General features: G+C 39.2%; 2 protein-coding genes across 2 annotated transcripts; both read left to right on the forward strand.

Moving 5' to 3' along the window:
• Positions 1–97: 97 nt before the first annotated feature.
• LOC146479868 (uncharacterized) lies at positions 98–5,253 on the forward strand. Its single transcript, XM_085110683.1, has 4 exons — positions 98–372; positions 1,342–1,631; positions 1,780–2,092; positions 3,095–5,253. The coding sequence occupies exons 1-4, from the start codon at positions 231–233 to the stop codon at positions 4,051–4,053; spliced, it is 1,704 nt and encodes a 567-aa protein (XP_084966809.1). The 5' UTR covers positions 98–230; the 3' UTR covers positions 4,054–5,253.
• A 646-nt stretch (positions 5,254–5,899) lies between these two features.
• Positions 5,900–18,144, forward strand: LOC146479869 (uncharacterized). The gene is made up of 4 exons (XM_085110687.1): positions 5,900–6,291; positions 13,000–13,269; positions 13,750–14,088; positions 16,424–18,144. Exons 1-4 carry the CDS (start codon positions 6,144–6,146, stop codon positions 17,398–17,400), a joined length of 1,734 nt encoding a protein of 577 aa, XP_084966813.1. The 5' UTR covers positions 5,900–6,143; the 3' UTR covers positions 17,401–18,144.
• Positions 18,145–18,743: the final 599 nt, after the last annotated feature.

The following is an 18,743-nucleotide window of genomic DNA, read 5'->3' on the forward strand; positions in this document are numbered from 1 at the left end:
CTATTGAACTGTACCAAATTTAAAGCCGCTTAAATTCAAAAAGTGTGTTAAAATTGAGTAAAGTGTCCCCAAAAGCGAACCTCGCCGTTTCACGCGGTTGATACACTGAAACTCGAAAGGGAGCTTGGGAAAATTAGAACGCAACTCGTGATTGGTTAGCTGCTTCAGCCTCCTGTTCAGTCAGCCAATCAGGTTGCTTGTTATTTCTTGCATAGAGCAAAATTTTTAAGATGGCCGCCGGAACTAACGATCATTCAAACATTCGTAATGGCTTGCAGTTTTTTGATCGCACTGATGATTTTACGGCATCAAAAGTTCGCCTAGCAGCACGCGAAGGTGACGAAGAAACACTGAAAGCACTTCTTGCCAGTGGTAAGTAAATTTTACGCAGTCAATTATCTTAATGAGAATGGTGCATGCTTTGCAAATAAACCAGCTCAGCAATATACATGACCTTAGGTTTATTAAAAGTTTAGCTTAATTAAGCCTTAAGCCCAGCTACATGTATGCTGTACTGTCTTCAACTATCTTTTAATGTAAATCTGTTTAAATTCTTCATGATAGTCCAACCCGGGTTAAATACCATAACAACCTATAGGTTTTAATACCTCTTAACCAATGGTTAGCCCTAACCATGTTTCGAGCAACTCAGCCCTGCGTGATAGTAATAATAATAATAATAACTTTATTAACGTGTCAAGAAATGTAGCTGAGGGGAGAAGTCCCCTCTACTAATAGTGGACACCTAACTAAATTCTAAATATTCTAAAAAATTATAAAAATGAATTAAAAATTTACATCTTAAACCATATTAATAAAATTTCATACATCAATCGCAAAAAAAATCATGTAAACCCTAATCATTGTGTAGTGTATAGTACCTCCTCAAAATTATACCAGCCCACCACTTTTCTTAAAAATAGTAAGATTCCTTATGAATCGTTAACAACTGGAAACCGCTGTAAAGCACATCATTGTGCGATAGGTGAATTTTTCAGTCAGTGTTACAGGTATGCTCAGAAACAGAAAATCTGAGTTCTGCCAAATTAACAGGAGAACACATCATTGTGTGCGTTTTCATACATGTATGATCCTAAGCTATTATGTTCTCAAATAGGGTAAAGATTTTTTGTATTTTATCCTTTTATTATTATATTTTCAATTTTAAAAATGCAAACAAAAGGCAAAAATATATTAACAATGGCAATGTACACTGTGTAGAGAAGTGTAATAGTCATTTTCTCATTCATCAAGGATGACACCAGAAGTTGAGATCCAAGTTTTACATTTATAACATGAAAGTTCATAAATTGCCTAAGTTCCTTTATTTGTCTTTGTTAGGAGCGGCATGTGATGTTTCAGACAATTTTGGCTGGCTCCCTCTTCATGAGGCTGCTAGAGAAGGCCATAATGGCTGTCTGCATGTTTTACTGGAGCACAAAAGTGGTGATCTTCTTAATTCACAGGCCTACAGTACTGGTGAAACTCCCATCTTCTTGGCAAGTCGGAATGGTCATGTTGATTGTGTCAAGACACTCTTGGAATTTGGAGCTGATGTGAATATAATGAATGATGAAGAAGTGAATCTGCTTGTTGCTGCTGTGAAAGGTGGAAGTCTAGAGTGTTTTGAGGTGTGTATGCCATAATATCAAATGTTATTTCGAGTGTTATTTTCAGCCATCTGAATTTTCACGTCATAACTTTTATTATTGCTATTTTCAGTGTTAAAAAGTGACATTAAAGTTACAGTGAAGTAATAACTTGTTGATTTTCTTTCAGATTTTCCTTGGTTACAATTTTGATGTAAACAGCCAGAGTGTCAGAGGCTGGAGTGCACTGCATGAGGCAGCATTTGGAGGGCGAGAAGACTTTATCAAGCTGCTTCTTTCATCTGGTGCTAGCATTAATATACAGAACAGTGATGGTGCAACACCATTATTTACTGCTACACAGCATGGCAGACACTCTTGTTTAAAACTGTTGTTAAAAGAGGGGGCTGATTTTAATATTTTGACAGTAAAAAATGAATCGCCATTATTTATTGCTGCCACGCAGGGACTTGCTGATTGCATTACTACTCTGTTATCAGCTGGTGAGTATTTTTCTCTTTCTTCAAATTACAGATTATGTTGATTTTGGTTCATTTTCATGCTATTGGAGAATGAGATCTGTTTGATTCTCAAATCTGGTCAGGATTTGAAGAACAGGTTTGGACTCACCCATCAAAAACGTAAACGGATACCCCCACCTCCTCTCACCTTCCTGCTTTAAGATACCAAAAACGCCAACAGCAGTGAAGCAGGGATGGCACAGTGGTGAGAGCACTCGCCTCCCAACCACCAGTGTAACCTGGGTTCAGACTCAGCATCATATGTGGGTTGAGTTTTGTTGTTGGTTCTCAGCCTTGCTCTGAGAATTGTTTATCCAGGTACAGTACCCTGATTTTCCCTCCCCTCAAAAACCCAGTATCAAATTTCCCTATACAAATTTACAATAATTTTTTTTAAGCCGTGATCACAGATACGGCACACCTTGCCTCCCTCGCAGACATTCTTTTGGCTGATCATGCAATCTTTCTTCCTAGATTGAATGATGAGCCAAAAGAGCATCTGCGTGGGGGGCTAAGGTGCACTCTTAGGTTAGCATATTGGTCTGCTTTGAACAACAGGGCTGAGTTGCTCGAAGCATGGTTAGCACTAACCATTGGTTAAGAGGTATTAAAACCTATAGGTTGTCATGGCATTTAACCCAGGTTAGCACTAACCATGCTTCGAGCAACTGGGCCCAGGTTGTTTATTAATCCATTAAGTAATCAGAATCAAATTTCTACTTCATGATATCAATGCTTAGTCAGTCAGAAAGGTTATGGGAATTTAATTTAATTACATAATAACCCAACATGAATTCTCAAGGTTGCTTATTTAGTTCTATCCAATACTGCTATAATAAATGCAAGGAGACAATAATGGAGAATTCTTATTTTCATGTGGAGGATTAAGGGTTAAAATCCTGACACAAGGTAGAGCAATCTTGACTTACCCCTAGTCCTTGATAACTTTTCTTACCAAACTATTTTCTGTTTTTACACATGTAGGAGCAAATCCAGAAACTTGTGTCAACGATGGGGCAACACCGCTGCACACTGCCGCCAAACTCGGGCACCATGACTGTGTCCAAATCCTATTAAATGCAGGAGCAGACCCATGCGCAGAGACCAGTCCTGCAAAAATCACGCCACTGCATTTGAGCAGTCTAGAAGGTCATTATAAATGTATGGAGATGCTGATAGGTGCAGGTGCAAGGGTGGATGCTCACACAAGCAGTAACATGACGCCGATTTGCTTGGCTTGCCAGGGATATGCGGACTGCACTAAACTCTTGTTAGACTCGGGGGCAAATCCCAACCACATATTTGAAGATAAAGACTTTCTACCCAAGACACCACTGATGGTGGCAGTGGAGAGCGACTGCGCAGACTGCATTAAAATCTTGGCGGAGCACGGCGCAGACACTAACATGGCAACATACACGTCGCCGCTAATTTTGGCAGCGCAGGACTCGTCATGCAAGTGTAGCAAGATCCTTTTAGACTTTGGTGCTAATCCGAATTTTAGTGACCGAGGAAGAAATACAGCGCTTAGTATAGCGGTTACCAGGTTCGGTCATGGTCACAAGTCACAGAAGGCGCAGCTTGATTGTATCAAACTGTTACTTAAACTCGGAGCCAGTGTTGATAAGCTTTACGAAGGAACTTACGTGGCATTCAGAGACCCAACCGCCATGACAGTTCAAAGCCCTGACCTGTTTAAACTGCTGATAGAGTTCGAAGGGAACCGGCCTGACACGCGCGAAATGTGCCGCGTGAATGCACACGCAATGAAGACCAACTTGGACTGGTGGCGACTGATGCGGCTGACAAGCTCGCCACGTTCTCTGCAACATTTTTGTCGCCTTGTTATAAGAAAGAGAATGGACAGTAATCGGGTGCAAAGGATACCCGAACTGCCTGTACCCTCTCCAGTGAAACAATTTCTGATGTATTCCAACTTGTAAACTTTCTTTTTGCTTGTTTTGTGTCAGTGTACTGTTCACTTGAGAGTGATTTGGTTTAAACTGGAATAAAACTGACCTGTCACACTTTAAGATTTGGAAAACAATCACTACCGTGTAAAGACAGTGCCTCTGTTTGTTACTGCGCATATGTTCTGCACACCTGGGGATGCCTTGCCAACTAGTAGAAAGGTATTTTTGCGTGTTTTATGACTGCAGGAAAAAATTGTAGGTAACCATGTAATTTTCAGAGATAATTTAGTGACAATGGAGCCAGAAAGTTTTCAAATACAATATAATGTATGGCTTTTTTTTTTCACAAATTGAAGCATAATATTATTATAATAAATTTATTATGTGATCACTTACGAAATGTTAGATCACTTATGAACTATTAGATCTATAGAAACTTTTAAAAATTCTATTAAGACTTTTCTTTTTAAGAAATCATTTCAGTAGTGGTTCAATCTTATATAACCAACCAGAATTGTATTGTAAGTCATTATATTTGTATTGGTTGACATTTTAATATCTGTTATTAGAATTAGAGATGTTGTTATTAGTATTTTTGATTGTAAAACGCTATTGATCTGTGTTTGTAGATAACACTCTACAAGTAATAAATTATTATTAATTATTATTATTATTATTTATAATTTGTCTTTGAAAAATGTTTGGCTACCTCCAATTATCTTTTTGAATTCGGATAGCCCTTGCTAAGGTCTGCTTTTCCCACATAGTCATAAACTGCGCAAGAATAATTCTGTATTAAAAGAAACCTTCCTTAGAGCTTTTATTTGAAAGTGTTGGGAGAGATTGACCACTAGACTGAATACCTAGTGCCTCTCTAACAATTATGCAAGAGCAAGTCTGGGATTCCATCCACAGATCCTGAGATGCAATAGCTAGAACTAACCACCTTGTACAGTTTAATAAACATTACCACAGGAAAGTACTCCTCAATAGCTTTTATTTGAAAGGTCACACTTTTGAATTTCATGCACAGTCTCAAGAGTTAGAACCACCTTATGCAGCACAATGAACACTACCACCTACGGCTATAGCTTGGTCACACTTTTACTTTACATTATTTTCGTCCAGACTCAGAAGCTAAAGCGACCTCACATAGTATGATATACGCTAACAGCAACGACAGCTAGGTACTGTGTGATAAATATTAAAGGCCTGGGTGTTTGGTATTAATGAGATTAGTGTTTAATTTGATATCCCGGAGCAAAGTCACTGCCGTTTCAGCGAGGCAGGCTTGTCCAATGGAGGCAAGTAAGGGATTGGGTTACGAGAAACAAAAAGTACCAGCCATTTAGGCAGCAAAATGGCTGTCATTTTCCTTGCAACACATCTCTAATAAACTGTGTCTAATTTAAAGCCACTTATATTGTGCAGTTCCAGAAAATATCCACCCTCACTCTCTCCCCCTCTAAGTGTCCTAAATGAGATGCAATTTACGGACCGTATGCGGACCGAAAAGTGCCTTTAAGAGTTAGTTTCAGACCGTATCAGTTTGTCAAACCGTACGGATCGTGAGGCCGTTTTTTCAGACCGTATCAGTGTGTCTATATTTTTGGACAACCCTCGACACTTAAGGCTCAGACACTTTTCGGTCCGTATACGGTCCGTAAATCTCAGTCTGTGAGAGGGGCTTATACGGTTTGACGATCCGTACGGTTTGTACAGATCGTAAAGACAGTTTTCGGTCCGTATATGGTCCGTAAATTGCATCCAAAAAAATTGTAAATTGTGTCCTAAATGAGATGCAATTCACGGACCGTATACGGTCCGAAAAGTTCCTTTACGATGACTGTACAAACCGTACGGATCTTCAAACCGTATAAGCCCCTCTCTGAGATAAGACGTGGAAATATTCTAAGTGTCGTAAATGAGTTGCAATTTACGGACCGTATACGGACCGAAGTGTCTTTACGATTTGTTTTTAGACCGTATCAGTTTGTCAAACCGTACGGATCGTAAGCTGTGTTTTCAGACCGTATCAGTTTGTCTATATCAGGAGAACCCTCGCTTTGCTAGTCAATCAGATTGCTTCTTAAATCTTGCATCCAAGCAAAATTTTTAAGATGGCCGCCGAACTGAACGATTCGTCAAACTCAAACATTCGTAATGGCTTGCAGTTTTTTGATCGAACTGATTATTTCACGGCATCAAAAGTTGGGCTAGCAGCACGCGAAGGTGACGAAGAAACACTGAGGGCACTTCTTGCCAGTGGTAAGTATATTTCATGTATGTAACAAGAAGCTGTTAGCAGCTTAAACTCGGGCCATATTGGACCGCGTGGTGCGTAAGCCTACGATTTTTTAGCAGTGATAACCTCCCGCATCGCTTATTCCCCCAAATCGATAGATACAGAGATATAGTGAGGCAATAAGTAACCACCAGATAGAATTGCACCTCGCATTAGTTGCAGTCAGAGTGAAATACAGGGGAAAACGACATTTGTTTAGTAGAATACCTTGTGCTTCATACGGATGCTTTCATTCCCGGGGTTTAATTCTTACATTTTCACCTTTGATTTGGAGACAGAAACCATTTGTACATTGATTATTTTTCAATACTAACTGCAACCTAGTTCCCAGGGTCTCTCTTCTTCCCGAACTAGGTTGTACTAACCGTTAGTCAGATATGTATCTGTGTGACCCCGGGTCATGATGACGCTAAAAGATCGCAATTTCCGGTCTGATCGTTGTCGGCCACATTCAAGTTTTCTACGTTTTCTACCAAATCTTGTGGTGATCACTGGCATTGTATTAAAACGCAAACTTTTGCAAGCGTATTCTGTTATCATTGTTCAAGTCCGGATATTTACAGGTTTGGACAGAAATGATTTATAGAAGTCATTAAGAATTTCCGAGATACTTCTCTTTATGAATGCTTAAAGGGACAGTATCACGCTATTTTTACTTTTAGTAACAAATCGAAAATCGGAAAGACGCTATTCGGTTGATAGCAGCCAAGATATAATGCCAAATTCCATTAAAAGACTATCAGAATGCAAAGAAACTATCCACGGATATTTTCGCCGGCAGATGACCAAGATAGAGAGGGGTTCAAATTTGAAAACGTCTGGCGGAAATTTTCAAATTTCGCTGTTGTAACGCACCAAAAATAGCTGGTTGTACTATATTTTGGTTCAACCTTTCGTATTACTGATCACTATTAATATTTCTTTAAATTAGCGATTGAGAAATTAATTATCACAGTGTTCAAAGTTTAAATTTAGTGAATTTTTGCGAAAAATCATGATATCTCCCATCGATCTCCCATGATATTTTTCGGTCATTTGTCTTGCATCCGCCATATGGTATGTGACACGTCATTTGGTCATATACAAAGCCTTATGCATATCTCTTGGACAATCGTGACACACCAATAAAAATTCAAAGGCTCCTGTGAGCCAACTCGTAAATGCAGATGACACTTAAACGGGTACGCAAACTTCCTTGAAAGCTAAAAGAAATTATATCTTTGCCTGCTTATGCAACGAGAAATAACCATTCTTGTACTGATCTCTTGTACTATAAAAATGATTGTAGCCTTATTCCCTACTCATTGAATAAGGTTATTCAGATGCGCCGATTAAAAATTTTCACGTTTTTTTTTTTTTTTTCATTAAAAGTTCATGCTGACAATCACTAACTGAATTTAACACACCGCATTTTGTGGAAAAACGAAAAAAAAGATAACTTTGCTCGAGCTGATCTCACAAAGGGAAATCTGTTGAACAAAGTGTCGCATTACATTTCATGCCCGGCACAAATGCGTGGAATTTTTCCTTTGGAGTTCAGTCCACGCAATCTTTAAATCTTGAAATATAACTAACTCTTGTTAAATAAGAATTATTTTAATGAAAGCTAGTTTTCTGTATTTTGCTTCATTATTCAATGAACGTACGAAAAAGGCTGTACACATGCATTTCAATAAATTCTACACGGTATGTATTAAACAGTTGACGAAAATTCATCGACCGCGTCCTTTTAAATCCATAAATTACAGATGTAACTTGCGAAAATGAAACATTTTTTCCTTTGAAACCTCTATAAAAGCTGAACTAAGATCTAAAATTGATCATTTCACCAGAAATTTGCATAATTTTGTTTGCGACGTCACTGATGCATGTCATGGTACTTTCCGCTTTCGCGTGAAAACTGACAGCCAAATTAATGTTTCTTAGCAAAGAGGGTGGGGGGGGGGGGGTGGAGTGCTTCTTTTAGCTGAAGACGTTTTCTGGCGGGAAATATTTATAGGCGGCAAACTTTCAAGTAGCGCAACGCAATCTCACGCAATGTTTCTGGGTAAAACTATTCAGGTAGTTCAATTGCGAAGGGAGGATAGGTTAAAAAAATCGGTGAGGCCTACAATAAATAAGGCTACTAGTGCTAAACATACATCAACGCATGCCACGTAAATGCTCTATAAAAAAGCGTCTTGGCCGTTTACCATTTGACAACAAAAACCGGAATTTTTGGTTGGAAGTTCAAATGGTTCAGGCCATTCCACTGGAACGTTTCCGGAAAAGATGGAAATGCTCAGATATATTCCCCTTTTCCCATTACAACCGAAATGACCGGAAAATTCCGTACCATTTGTCAAAATCATGCTCGGCCCTGTCCATTTTCGCGCGCTTTTCAGTTGTAGTTCAAGATCGCGACTACGGCATGGCGATGCACTCTTTGTGAATCAATATTTTTCAAAACTATTGAGTATGTGAACCATGACTGCAGAGGTAAGTAAATGATCAATTTTAACTATTCTTAATTTTAAGCGCCAAACTTTTGGAGGTGTAGAATTGTAGAGGAATCGTGCTCACCAACTGTGTCACTATTTTGTTTCATTATTTTTCGTGAGCCGCAGGGGACTCGGGCCAGCCAAACCGCTGAAACTGGAAAAACCGTACCATATGAAGCTTTCTATTCCAACCGGATTTTTTGTGCAAATGGTAAACGCGCCTTGCCGACACTTCACTAATTCAATTTTTAAATTAAATTATTTTTAAATTCAATTATTGTTAAATTAAATTATTTTTAAATTCTTAAAAGACACCGCACTTTGTGGAAAAAAACGAAAAAACCGATAACTTTGCTCAGATTCAACGAAAAATCTCCATTCTTACAATAATGTGATTGTCAAATTATTCTCTACAGATTGAATAAGAATATCCTGATGCACCGTCAACAGAAAATTTTTCGCGTTTTTTTTCCACTAATTGAACTTAAAACTCGTTCACTGCGCATGCCCGAAAGTTAACGACAGGACCAACCAACCTACCAAGTGAAAAAGTCTACCATCCCTATAGCTCGTTCATTGCGCTAGCGAGCATTCACGAGTTAATAATCAAAGGCTCCTGTGAGCCAACTCGTGAATGTAGATGACACATAGTAATTGAAATTTACACGGCTACGGAAACTTCCTCAAAAGCTAAAAGAAATTATATCTTTGCCCGATTATGTAACGAAAAATGACCATTCTTGTACTATTAAAATGATTGTCAAATTATTCTGTACAGATTGAATAAGCCGATTATTCTGATGCGCCGATTAAAAAAGATAACGTGTTTTTTTTATTCAAAGTTCATAGGAGCACGCCATGTGCAGTACGTCATGCAAATTCGTGTCCCCGATAGTCGGGGCTACTGGATTTCGCGATCGGGCTAGTGGATTCTAACCATCACTTGCCCGATGGGCAAGTGAAGTTTTTTTGGGAATTAAAATTACAAAATTACTGTAGGGCAAGCCGATCTCACAAAGGGAAATATGTTCAACAAAGTATCGCATTACATTTCATGCCCGACATAAATGCGTGAAATTTTTCCTTTGGAGTTCAGTCCACGCAATCCTCAAGTAAAAATAATGAACTATGACAAGCTCTTGCTAAATAAGAATTATTTATCGACCGCATCCTTTTGCTTTCCCATAAATTACCAGTTGTAAATTTCGAAAACGAAACATTTTTTCCCTTTGAAACCTCTATGAAAGTTGACAAGATCTTAAAAGTGTTCATTTCACCAGAAATTTGCATAATTTTGTTTACGACGTCAATGATGCGTGACATGGCACGTTCCGCTTTCGCGTGAAAACTGACAAATTAAATTATTTTTTAATTAAATTATTTTTAAATTAAATTATTTTTAATTTTTGAAAGAAACCGCACTTCGTAGAAAAAAACGAAAAAATCCTATAACTTTGCTCAGATTCAACGAAAAATCCCCATTCTGACACTAAAATGATTATCAAATTATTCTCTACAGAATGAATGAGAGAATTCTGACGCGTCGTGAAACAAATTTTCACGTTTTTTTTTTTTTTTTTTCACTAATTGAGTTTACGACCCCGGACTTTCTGAAAAACTGAAAAAACTTGAAACTTTGCTCAGATTGAACGAAAAATCGCCATTCTTGCACTAAATGATCGTCAAATTATTCTCTACATATTGAATAAGAATTTCCTGATGCGCCATGAACAACAAATGTTCGCGTGTTTTTTTCCACTAATTGAATTTAAAACTCATTCACTGCGCACGCCCGAAAGTTAACGACAAAACCGACTGATCGACTGATCGACCAAGTCGAGAGTCAGCTATCGCTATAACTCGTTCATTGCGCATGCGCGCATTCACGAGTTAAAAAGGACGCAACCGACAACTTAACTCGGCGCCTCACAGCCCGAGTAATTAGCTCAGCTGTAGGTTATTATTAAAAGCTATGGCGAACTATATATCATCAATTATCTTTTAATTTGAACCTGTTTAAATTCTTGATGATAGTCCACGATAGTTTTTCCCCGTTTTGACCACCTGTGTGATAGTTGATGATAGTTTTTCTGACAGTCGTTTCACCCAAAATCGATGGGCTCATTCTTGTAGCATCCAAAGTGGCTGCTGTGTTGAGCTCTCGAGGTTCTCCAGAAGTTGTTGTCGACAATGATAAAGAAAATAAGACCAAGAAAACAAGCAGCTATATCTTCAAATGAAGACCTTGACTATTATACTGAGACCTAAAAGCATCTACGGAAAAATAAGCTTTGTCGTTTATCAGACAGGTGGAATCGGAAAAGAAGAGCAAGGAGGTGAGCGACCCTAAAAGCTGGAATAACAGAAAGAAGGAAGATCACCCCTTATCCTAAAACACGGATTGTGTTAGGGTTAGGGTTATAGTTTATTTGGGGTGATTTTCCACCGTTCTTTGTTTTAGGATTTGGAGCGAATTTCTGCCATTTCACCATTCCAGTTTTTAGGGTCGATGAAAGAGGTTGCTCTCTTTCACAAAAGAAAAGTCGATCCTTGACCGTTTATGTAACACTTATGTCATGCATCAGTTGTGTGGCACTAAAGGATAAATCTACGATGGTTTTGACTACCTTTGATGCCCTTATGGTGATAATTTTGATTGTTTGGAGCTGCACCAGGTAGGGGCGCTTGATCAGTTTTCCATGACTGAAATGTCAAAATCTACCTAAAGGGAAGACATTGATAAGTGAACAGGAGGACCCTGCCTCACTCATGACAAGTAAATGCAAACCTGGGTCCAGTTGCTCAAAGCACAATTTAGAACTAACCAAACCTTGAGTACCAGATATTGTTTTCGAGTTCGCACTCCTCCACCACCAATTCCACCATCTTCAGACATCTCAGGATTTCTCAGGTCTCTTTCTGTTAAGTGCTATTCTTGGCAGCTTAATATCACAGAGGCTGTTAAAGCCAGAACTCCGTAAGGGACATGTTTCAGGGACAGTTCCCCTTATGCGACAACCCTGTGTTTATGAAAAAGTTATATTGTAGGGACAACTACCGGCTGCATGAAATTTGGCTGGTTTCAATAACAATTTACATGTCATGAAGAGGGTTCAAAGTGACCCAAATTTTCATTGTCAGGTCGTCATGTGCACTACTGTTGCAAACTGTTCCCACTACAAAATGAAAATGAACCTGTAAAAATGCATTTTCATTATTCACTATCCCATGGGTTCTGCTCCTGTAATGTGCCTTCAGTTGTTCACAGTGCAGACAAAGGGGCCTTTCTCTGCTTCATATCCCACCACAAATCCCTAGTGTCTCCAGACCACTGGAGTCAGATCAGAAGACATTGAACTGTAGTTGGGAGTCAGTAATTCTTCCAAACTATGCACCAAAGGAATTTAAGCGAGCATGCCATTGGCTTGTTGTCTTCAAAGCAATGGTGCTCTGCTCCGGAGGCGTTTTGCATGCATCACAATAGAAACCATAAGAGAAAAGATAAAAAAAACTCTGGTATCTTAAGTGTAAGGTATTCCAGGGTCAGTGCGAATGTTTTCCCTTCAGTTTGACTTACTGACTTTTCCCTTTTTCTTACCTTTAGCTGAATATTGCCTCTCAAAAATATTTTACCGAGCAAGGGGAAATTTAATTGCAGATTATCATTGAGCAACTTTTAGATCATGCCCTGAGGAAAGGAGGGATTTGTGCAATTTGATTGATCCAAAACAATTTTCATTTGACTTCTGCCCTTATTGAAATTTTGATGTCCCCAGCTCTAAAAAAGAAAAAAAAAATGAAAAGAAAGACAGCATTACACTTCAAATCAAATTAACCTTGAAATTGGTTGTTTCAATGGCCATCAAATTATCATGTTCCTCAATTTTTTTATTTAGGTCATTTACGATTTTTTGCAGTGCATAGTCCTGCCTCAAATTCAGCCAGCCCGCCATGCACTTTTCACAAATATGAATCAATAACAAAGTTTGGAAAACTTGTGCCAACTTAACAGGAGAATACATCATTGTGTGTTTTCATGATCCTGAGCTGTTATGTTCTCAGATAGGGTAAAGATTTTTTGTATTTTACATGCCTGTCATTTTCCCAGTCATGGCACTGGAAGTTGAGATCCAAGCATGTATGTCATATAAATTTCATCTTGCTAATAGTTCTGTTACCTGTCTTTGTTAGGAGCGGCATGTGATGTTTCAGACAATCGTGACTGGTTTCCTCTTCATGAGGCTGCCGCAGTAGGGTATAATGACTGTCTGCATGTCTTACTGGAGCACCAGAATGACGATCTTCTTAATTCACGAGCCTACAGTGGTGAAACTCCCATCTTCTTGGCGAGTGTGAATGGTCATGTTGATTGTGTCAAGACACTCTTGCAATTTGGAGCTGATGTGAATGTAATGAATGATGAAGAAGTGAATCTGCTTGTTGCTGCTGTGAAAGGTGGAAGTCTGAGTGTTTAGAGGTTGGTGTATCATAATATCAAATACATTATATGCTTCATTTCACCATGTTATTCCTAACTTATTGTGCACAATTAAACTTTAAAAATTCACCTTTTTCTTTGGAAACAAGCAAGACTTTTGGTTTAAACTCTCATATACCTTTTTACACAAAGCTGTATTCTTGAAATCCTATAAAAAAAATGTCAATTCTGTTTAAAAAAAATGGTTTAAACCAGTTGAATGTTAAGCTAAAGAAATGGCCCCAGAACTCTGGACACCATTCAGCAACTATTGTTGAGTAATGCCAGAATGTTGAACAACTTTAATTTGAGCCTTGCATCTTTCCAGATTTATTAAAAAATAAGCAACTTTAAGTGACTAACAGACAAAACTAGTCTTCTCTGAAAAGTACATTTTAGTTATCAGAATTTTCACTTCATAACTGTTTTCAGTGCTCAGAAATTTTAAATTAAGTTACAGTGAGGTAACCACTCTTCAATTATCTTTCAGATTTTTCTTGCTTACAATTTAGATGTAAACAGCGAGGATGTCAGAGGTTGGAGTGCACTGCATGAGGCAGCATTTGCAGGACGAGAAGACTTTATCAAACTGCTTCTTTCATCTGGTGCTAGCATTAATATAAAGAACATAGATTGGGAGACACCATTATTTACTGCTGCAAAGTATGGGCGACACTCTTGTTTAAAACTGTTGTTAAAAGAGGGAGCTGATTCAAATATATCGACGGATTACAATAAATCGCCATTGTTTATGGCTGCCCTGGGAGGATTTGCTGATTGCATTAATACTCTGTTGTCCGCTGGTGAGTTGTTTTCTTTTTCTTGAAATCACAGATTATGCTGTTGTTGGTTCATATTCATGCTATTGGAGAATGAGATCTGTTTGATTCTCAAATCTGGTCAGGATTTGAAGAACAGGTTTTCACACACCCATCACAATAACGTAAATGAATACCCCCACCTCCTCTCACCTTCTTGGTTTCATATACCAAAAACACCAACAGACGTGAGGCAGGGATGAGAGCAGTTACTAAAACAAGGAATGACCTAAAATGATCTAAAATGACCTAAAATGATCTAAAACAAATCTGAAATATTCTTAAATTATCTAAATGAAGTGAAACCAAGATAAAATTACAGAATTACAGAATTGAGTGCTTACCAAAGTAAAGGCCGATACCAGGAAGCTGCTGTGAACTGCCGGAAAGACAGAAGAAGACTCGAAAAGTGCCGATGGTTGCACGTAAGCCAATTCGATGACAAAGTTGCGTAAACAAACCGCACTAGAGCGAATCTTTTTTTTTTTGGTCGGTCTGAAAGACCCAAAAATATCGGCACTGACCAATTTTTTTCGGGTTCGTTTTCCGGTCTCACATTAAAAGCCACACGACAAGGCTAAATACTTGTGTAACTACACTGATAAAACGCTTTTGTAAACAATGTAAAGGCATATCTGTGCATCAATAGTCCTTATCACGATTTTCGGTATTTTTTCCCGCGAACTATTTTTAGTAGCAGTTCACGGCTGGTTCGCTATGCAGACAAATGCATGAAAAATTCAAAACACGACTGGACGCTTTCTGGCACAGCTACGTCCCTCCAATTTTTTTTTTAATCCTCTTTCTAGTGCCAAAAGTTTCCAATTCATGAATTTTTTAGAAGCAATGTTTTATCAAAATTATTTGACATCAGTCTTCCATAAAAACGCTGTTTTTTCAAGCCTGTTTGCCTACTCGTCAAAATGGCGATGAAAACCGTGATAAGGCCTATTTCCTTAAATAAACACGCAGTTAACCAGTTAAGGGTAGCGCATGAATAAAAGATAACTCTGTGCCAGTTCCATATAAAATAGCTGCATCAGTCAAAACCGCGTTGCTGGGCGAAAAATAGAACTTCGCTTCGTACCAATCAAAACCGCGTTGCTGAGCGAAACTTGGAACTTCGCACCAATCAAAACCACGTTGCTGGGGAAAAACTAGACACTTTGCATCAATCAAAGCCGCGGTTGTGATACAGTAATTATCGGGAATTTCCCTGAAGAAGTCTCCGGTAGAGACGAAAAACTACAAGGAGTCTTCTGTTGTGCTGCTCACTAGTCTTTGTTATAAAATTAAAAAAATAAAATCATTTTAGATCATTTGAGGTCATTTTAGATCATTTTAGATTCATGTAAGGTCATTTTAGATCATTTTAGATCATTTTAGGTCATTTTAGGTCATTTTAGATCATTTTAGGTCATTTTAGATCATTTTAGGCCATTCCTTGTTTTAGTAACTACGGTGCTCGTAGATGAGAGCACTCGCCTCCCACCAATGTGGCACAGGTTCGATTCCCCACCTCAGCATCATATGTGGGTTGAGTTTGTTGTTGGTTCTCGTCCTTTCTTTGAGAATTTTTTCTCCAGGTACTCTGATTTTTCCCTCTCCTCAAAAACGCATTTTTCAAATTAAAATTCAATCTGGACAGTGTTCCATACTATAAGCGCATTTAATTTTGTCGTGAAGTTATGCAGTATACAAATTTGCAATAATTATTATTAAACTGTGATCAACAGATAAGGCGCACTTAGCCTAGCCTCCCACGCAGACGTCCTTGGGGGTTCGTCACGCGTTTCCTTCCCTCCTTCCTTGGGTAATTATATATACGGAAGGAAACGCGTGACGAACCCCCAAGGACGTCTGTGTGGGAGGCTACACTTAGCCTCCCTACTCGCAAACGCTCTTTTGGCTGGTCATGCAATTTTCCCTCGCAGATTGCATGACGAGCCAAGACAGTGTCTGTGAGAGAGGCTAAGGTACAGTCAAAGGTTAGCGTATTTGCTCTGTTTTAAATAACAGATTGTTGATTAATCCATTATGTAATCAGAATCAAATTTCTCCTTCATGATATCTATGCTCAATCATTCAGAGAGATTATGGTAATTTAATTTAATGAACCCAACATGAATTCTCAAAGTTACATAATATTTACTCCTCTCCAATATTGCTATAGCAAATGCTAGGAGACAACAATGGAGAATTCATATTTTCATGTGGAGGATTAAGGGTTAAAATCCTGACACAAGGCAGAGCAATCTTGACTTACCCTTAGTTCTTGTTAACTTTTCTTACTGGACTGTTTTCTGTTTTACACATGTAGGAGCAAATCCAGAAACTTGTGTCTACAAAGGGGGAACAGCACTGCACGCCGCCGCCGAATTCGGGCACCACGACTGTGTCCAAATCCTATTAAATGCGGGAGCAGACGCATGCGCAGAGGCCAGTCCTGAAAAAATCACGCCGCTGCATTTTAGCAGTCGAGGAGGTCATTACAAGTGTATGGAGCTGCTGATAGGTGCAGGTGCAAAGCTGGATGCGTGCACTCAAAGCGATGACCTGACGCCGATTTGCTTGGCTTGCCAGAAATATGCGGACTGCACTAAGCTCTTGTTAGACTCGGGGGCAAATCCCAACCACATATTTAAAGATATGGACCTGCTACTTAAGACACCGCTGATGGTGGCGGCGGAGTATGACCGTGCAGACTGCGTTAAAATCTTGGTGGAGCACGGCGCAGACGCTAACATGACAACATGCACGTCGCCGCTAATTTTGGCAGCGTCGAACTTGTCATGCGAGTGTAGCAAGATCCTTTTAGATTTTGGTGCTGATCCGAATTTTAGTAACCGAGATAGAAATACAGCGCTTAGTATAGCAGTTACCAGGTTCATAGTTCCAGGTTCATACCATAGTTACAAGCCACAGAAAGCGCAGCTTGATTGTATCAAAATGCTACTTAAACTCGGAGCCAGTGTTGACAAGCTTTACGAAGGAACTTACGTGGTATTCAGAGACCCGAAAGCTATGACAGTTCAAAGCCCTGACCTGTGTGAACTGCTGATGGAGTTCGAAGGGAACCGGCCTAAGACGCGCGAAATGTGCCGCGTGAATGCACACGCAATGAAGACCAACTTGGACTGGTCGCGACTGATGCGGCTGACAAGCTCGCCACGCTCTCTGCAGCATTTTTGTCGCCTTGTTATAAGAAAGAGAATGGACAGCAATCGGGTGCAAAGAATACCCGAACTGCCTGTACCCTCTCCAGTGAAACAATTTCTGATGTATTCCTATTTGTAAACGTTCTTTTCGCTTGTTTTGTGTCAGTGTACTGTTCACTTAAGAGTGATTTGGTTCAAACTGGTATAAAACTGACCTGCCACATTGTAAGATTTGAAAAACAATCAGTACCGTGTTAAGACAGTGCCTCTGTTTGTTACTACGCATACGTTCTGCACACCTGGGGATCCTTTACCAACTAGTAGAAAGATATTTTTGCGTGTTTTATGACCACAGGAAAAATTGTAGGTAACCACACAATTTTCAGAGATAATTTAGTAATAATAGATCCAGAAAGTTTTCAAATACAATATAATGCATGGCTTTTTTTTTCACGAATTGAAGCATACACTACCACCTACTGCTATAGGTTTCACTTGGTCACACTTAACAATATTTTCGTCCAGACTCAGAAGCTAAAGCGACCTCACATAGTATGATATGCACTAACAGCAACTACAGCTATGTACTGTGTGATAAATATTAAAGGCCTGGGTGTTTGGTATTAAAAAGATTAGTGTTTATTTTGGTAGCCCGGAGCAAAGTCACTGCCGTTTCAGCCAGGCAGGCTTGTCCAATGGAAGCAAGTAAGGTATTGGGTTACAAGGAGCAAAAAGTGCGAGCAAATTAGGCAGCAAAAAGGCTGTCATTCTCCTTGCAACGTATCCCTTATGAACTGTAGCCACTTATATATTGCAGTTCCAGAAAATCATATACTCCCCACATGGAAGGTGTTTTGTTTTGCACCCCCGTCTCCTTAGGAAATTCCAGCTTACCTTCATACTTTTCATCTAAAATTCTTACTTTCAAGAGCCCCCTCCCCCTAGGAATTTGCGATTACCTTCCATGGGGTGGGTATGGATTTTTCCTGGAACTGCACATTATGAGCGCTTACCATTTGAATGGAATTTTCGGTAGTTTTTGGTGGACAAATGGAACTGCTCTTTTTCGCACTAAGGAAACGGAGCGGATTGAACCGTATCATTTGACGGGAAATTTCGGATGCCAGTGGGCCGGGGTCTGGGTACGTATCAACAAGAAACATGGCGGCTGAACTTCCCGTCATGTTAGACGTCTTGGCAAATATTTTTTTTGGAGAAGAAGACGACGATTTCATCGTTGTCTTCTGCAGCATCCATATTTGCAAGGAAAATTTTAAATCAAATCCTTGGGTATTTTGAGCAAACGATAGCAACGTATTCTCTGGATGAGTTTAAAGCTCATTGTCGTATGCAGAGGGCAACATGTCACGGCTACGGGAAATATACCTGCTGGAAACCAATTCTGAAGACATGTTATCGACCAAAGATACAAATTTTAATTTACCTTTGTTGTAAGGCGAATCAAGAGAGCGTACGACTTGT

Source organism: Pavona decussata, unplaced genomic scaffold (assembly GCF_977016875.1).
Source record: "Pavona decussata unplaced genomic scaffold, jaPavDecu1.1 SCAFFOLD_58, whole genome shotgun sequence".
NCBI lineage: Eukaryota > Metazoa > Cnidaria > Anthozoa > Scleractinia > Agariciidae > Pavona > Pavona decussata.

Bases quoted from the DNA above. Each gene is read 5' to 3' on its own strand.
- LOC146479868 (XM_085110683.1), top strand. From the start codon at position 231: ATGGCCGCCGGAACTAACGATCATTCAAACATTCGTAATGGCTTGCAG. The intron at 373-1,341 runs GTAAGTAAATTT...TGTCTTTGTTAG, and splicing joins GAAAGCACTTCTTGCCAGTG to GAGCGGCATGTGATGTTTCA. The intron at 2,093-3,094 runs GTGAGTATTTTT...TTACACATGTAG, and splicing joins TACTACTCTGTTATCAGCTG to GAGCAAATCCAGAAACTTGT.
- LOC146479869 (XM_085110687.1), top strand. From the start codon at position 6,144: ATGGCCGCCGAACTGAACGATTCGTCAAACTCAAACATTCGTAATGGC. The intron at 6,292-12,999 runs GTAAGTATATTT...TGTCTTTGTTAG, and splicing joins GAGGGCACTTCTTGCCAGTG to GAGCGGCATGTGATGTTTCA. The intron at 13,270-13,749 runs GTCTGAGTGTTT...AGTTACAGTGAG, and splicing joins TGCTGCTGTGAAAGGTGGAA to GTAACCACTCTTCAATTATC.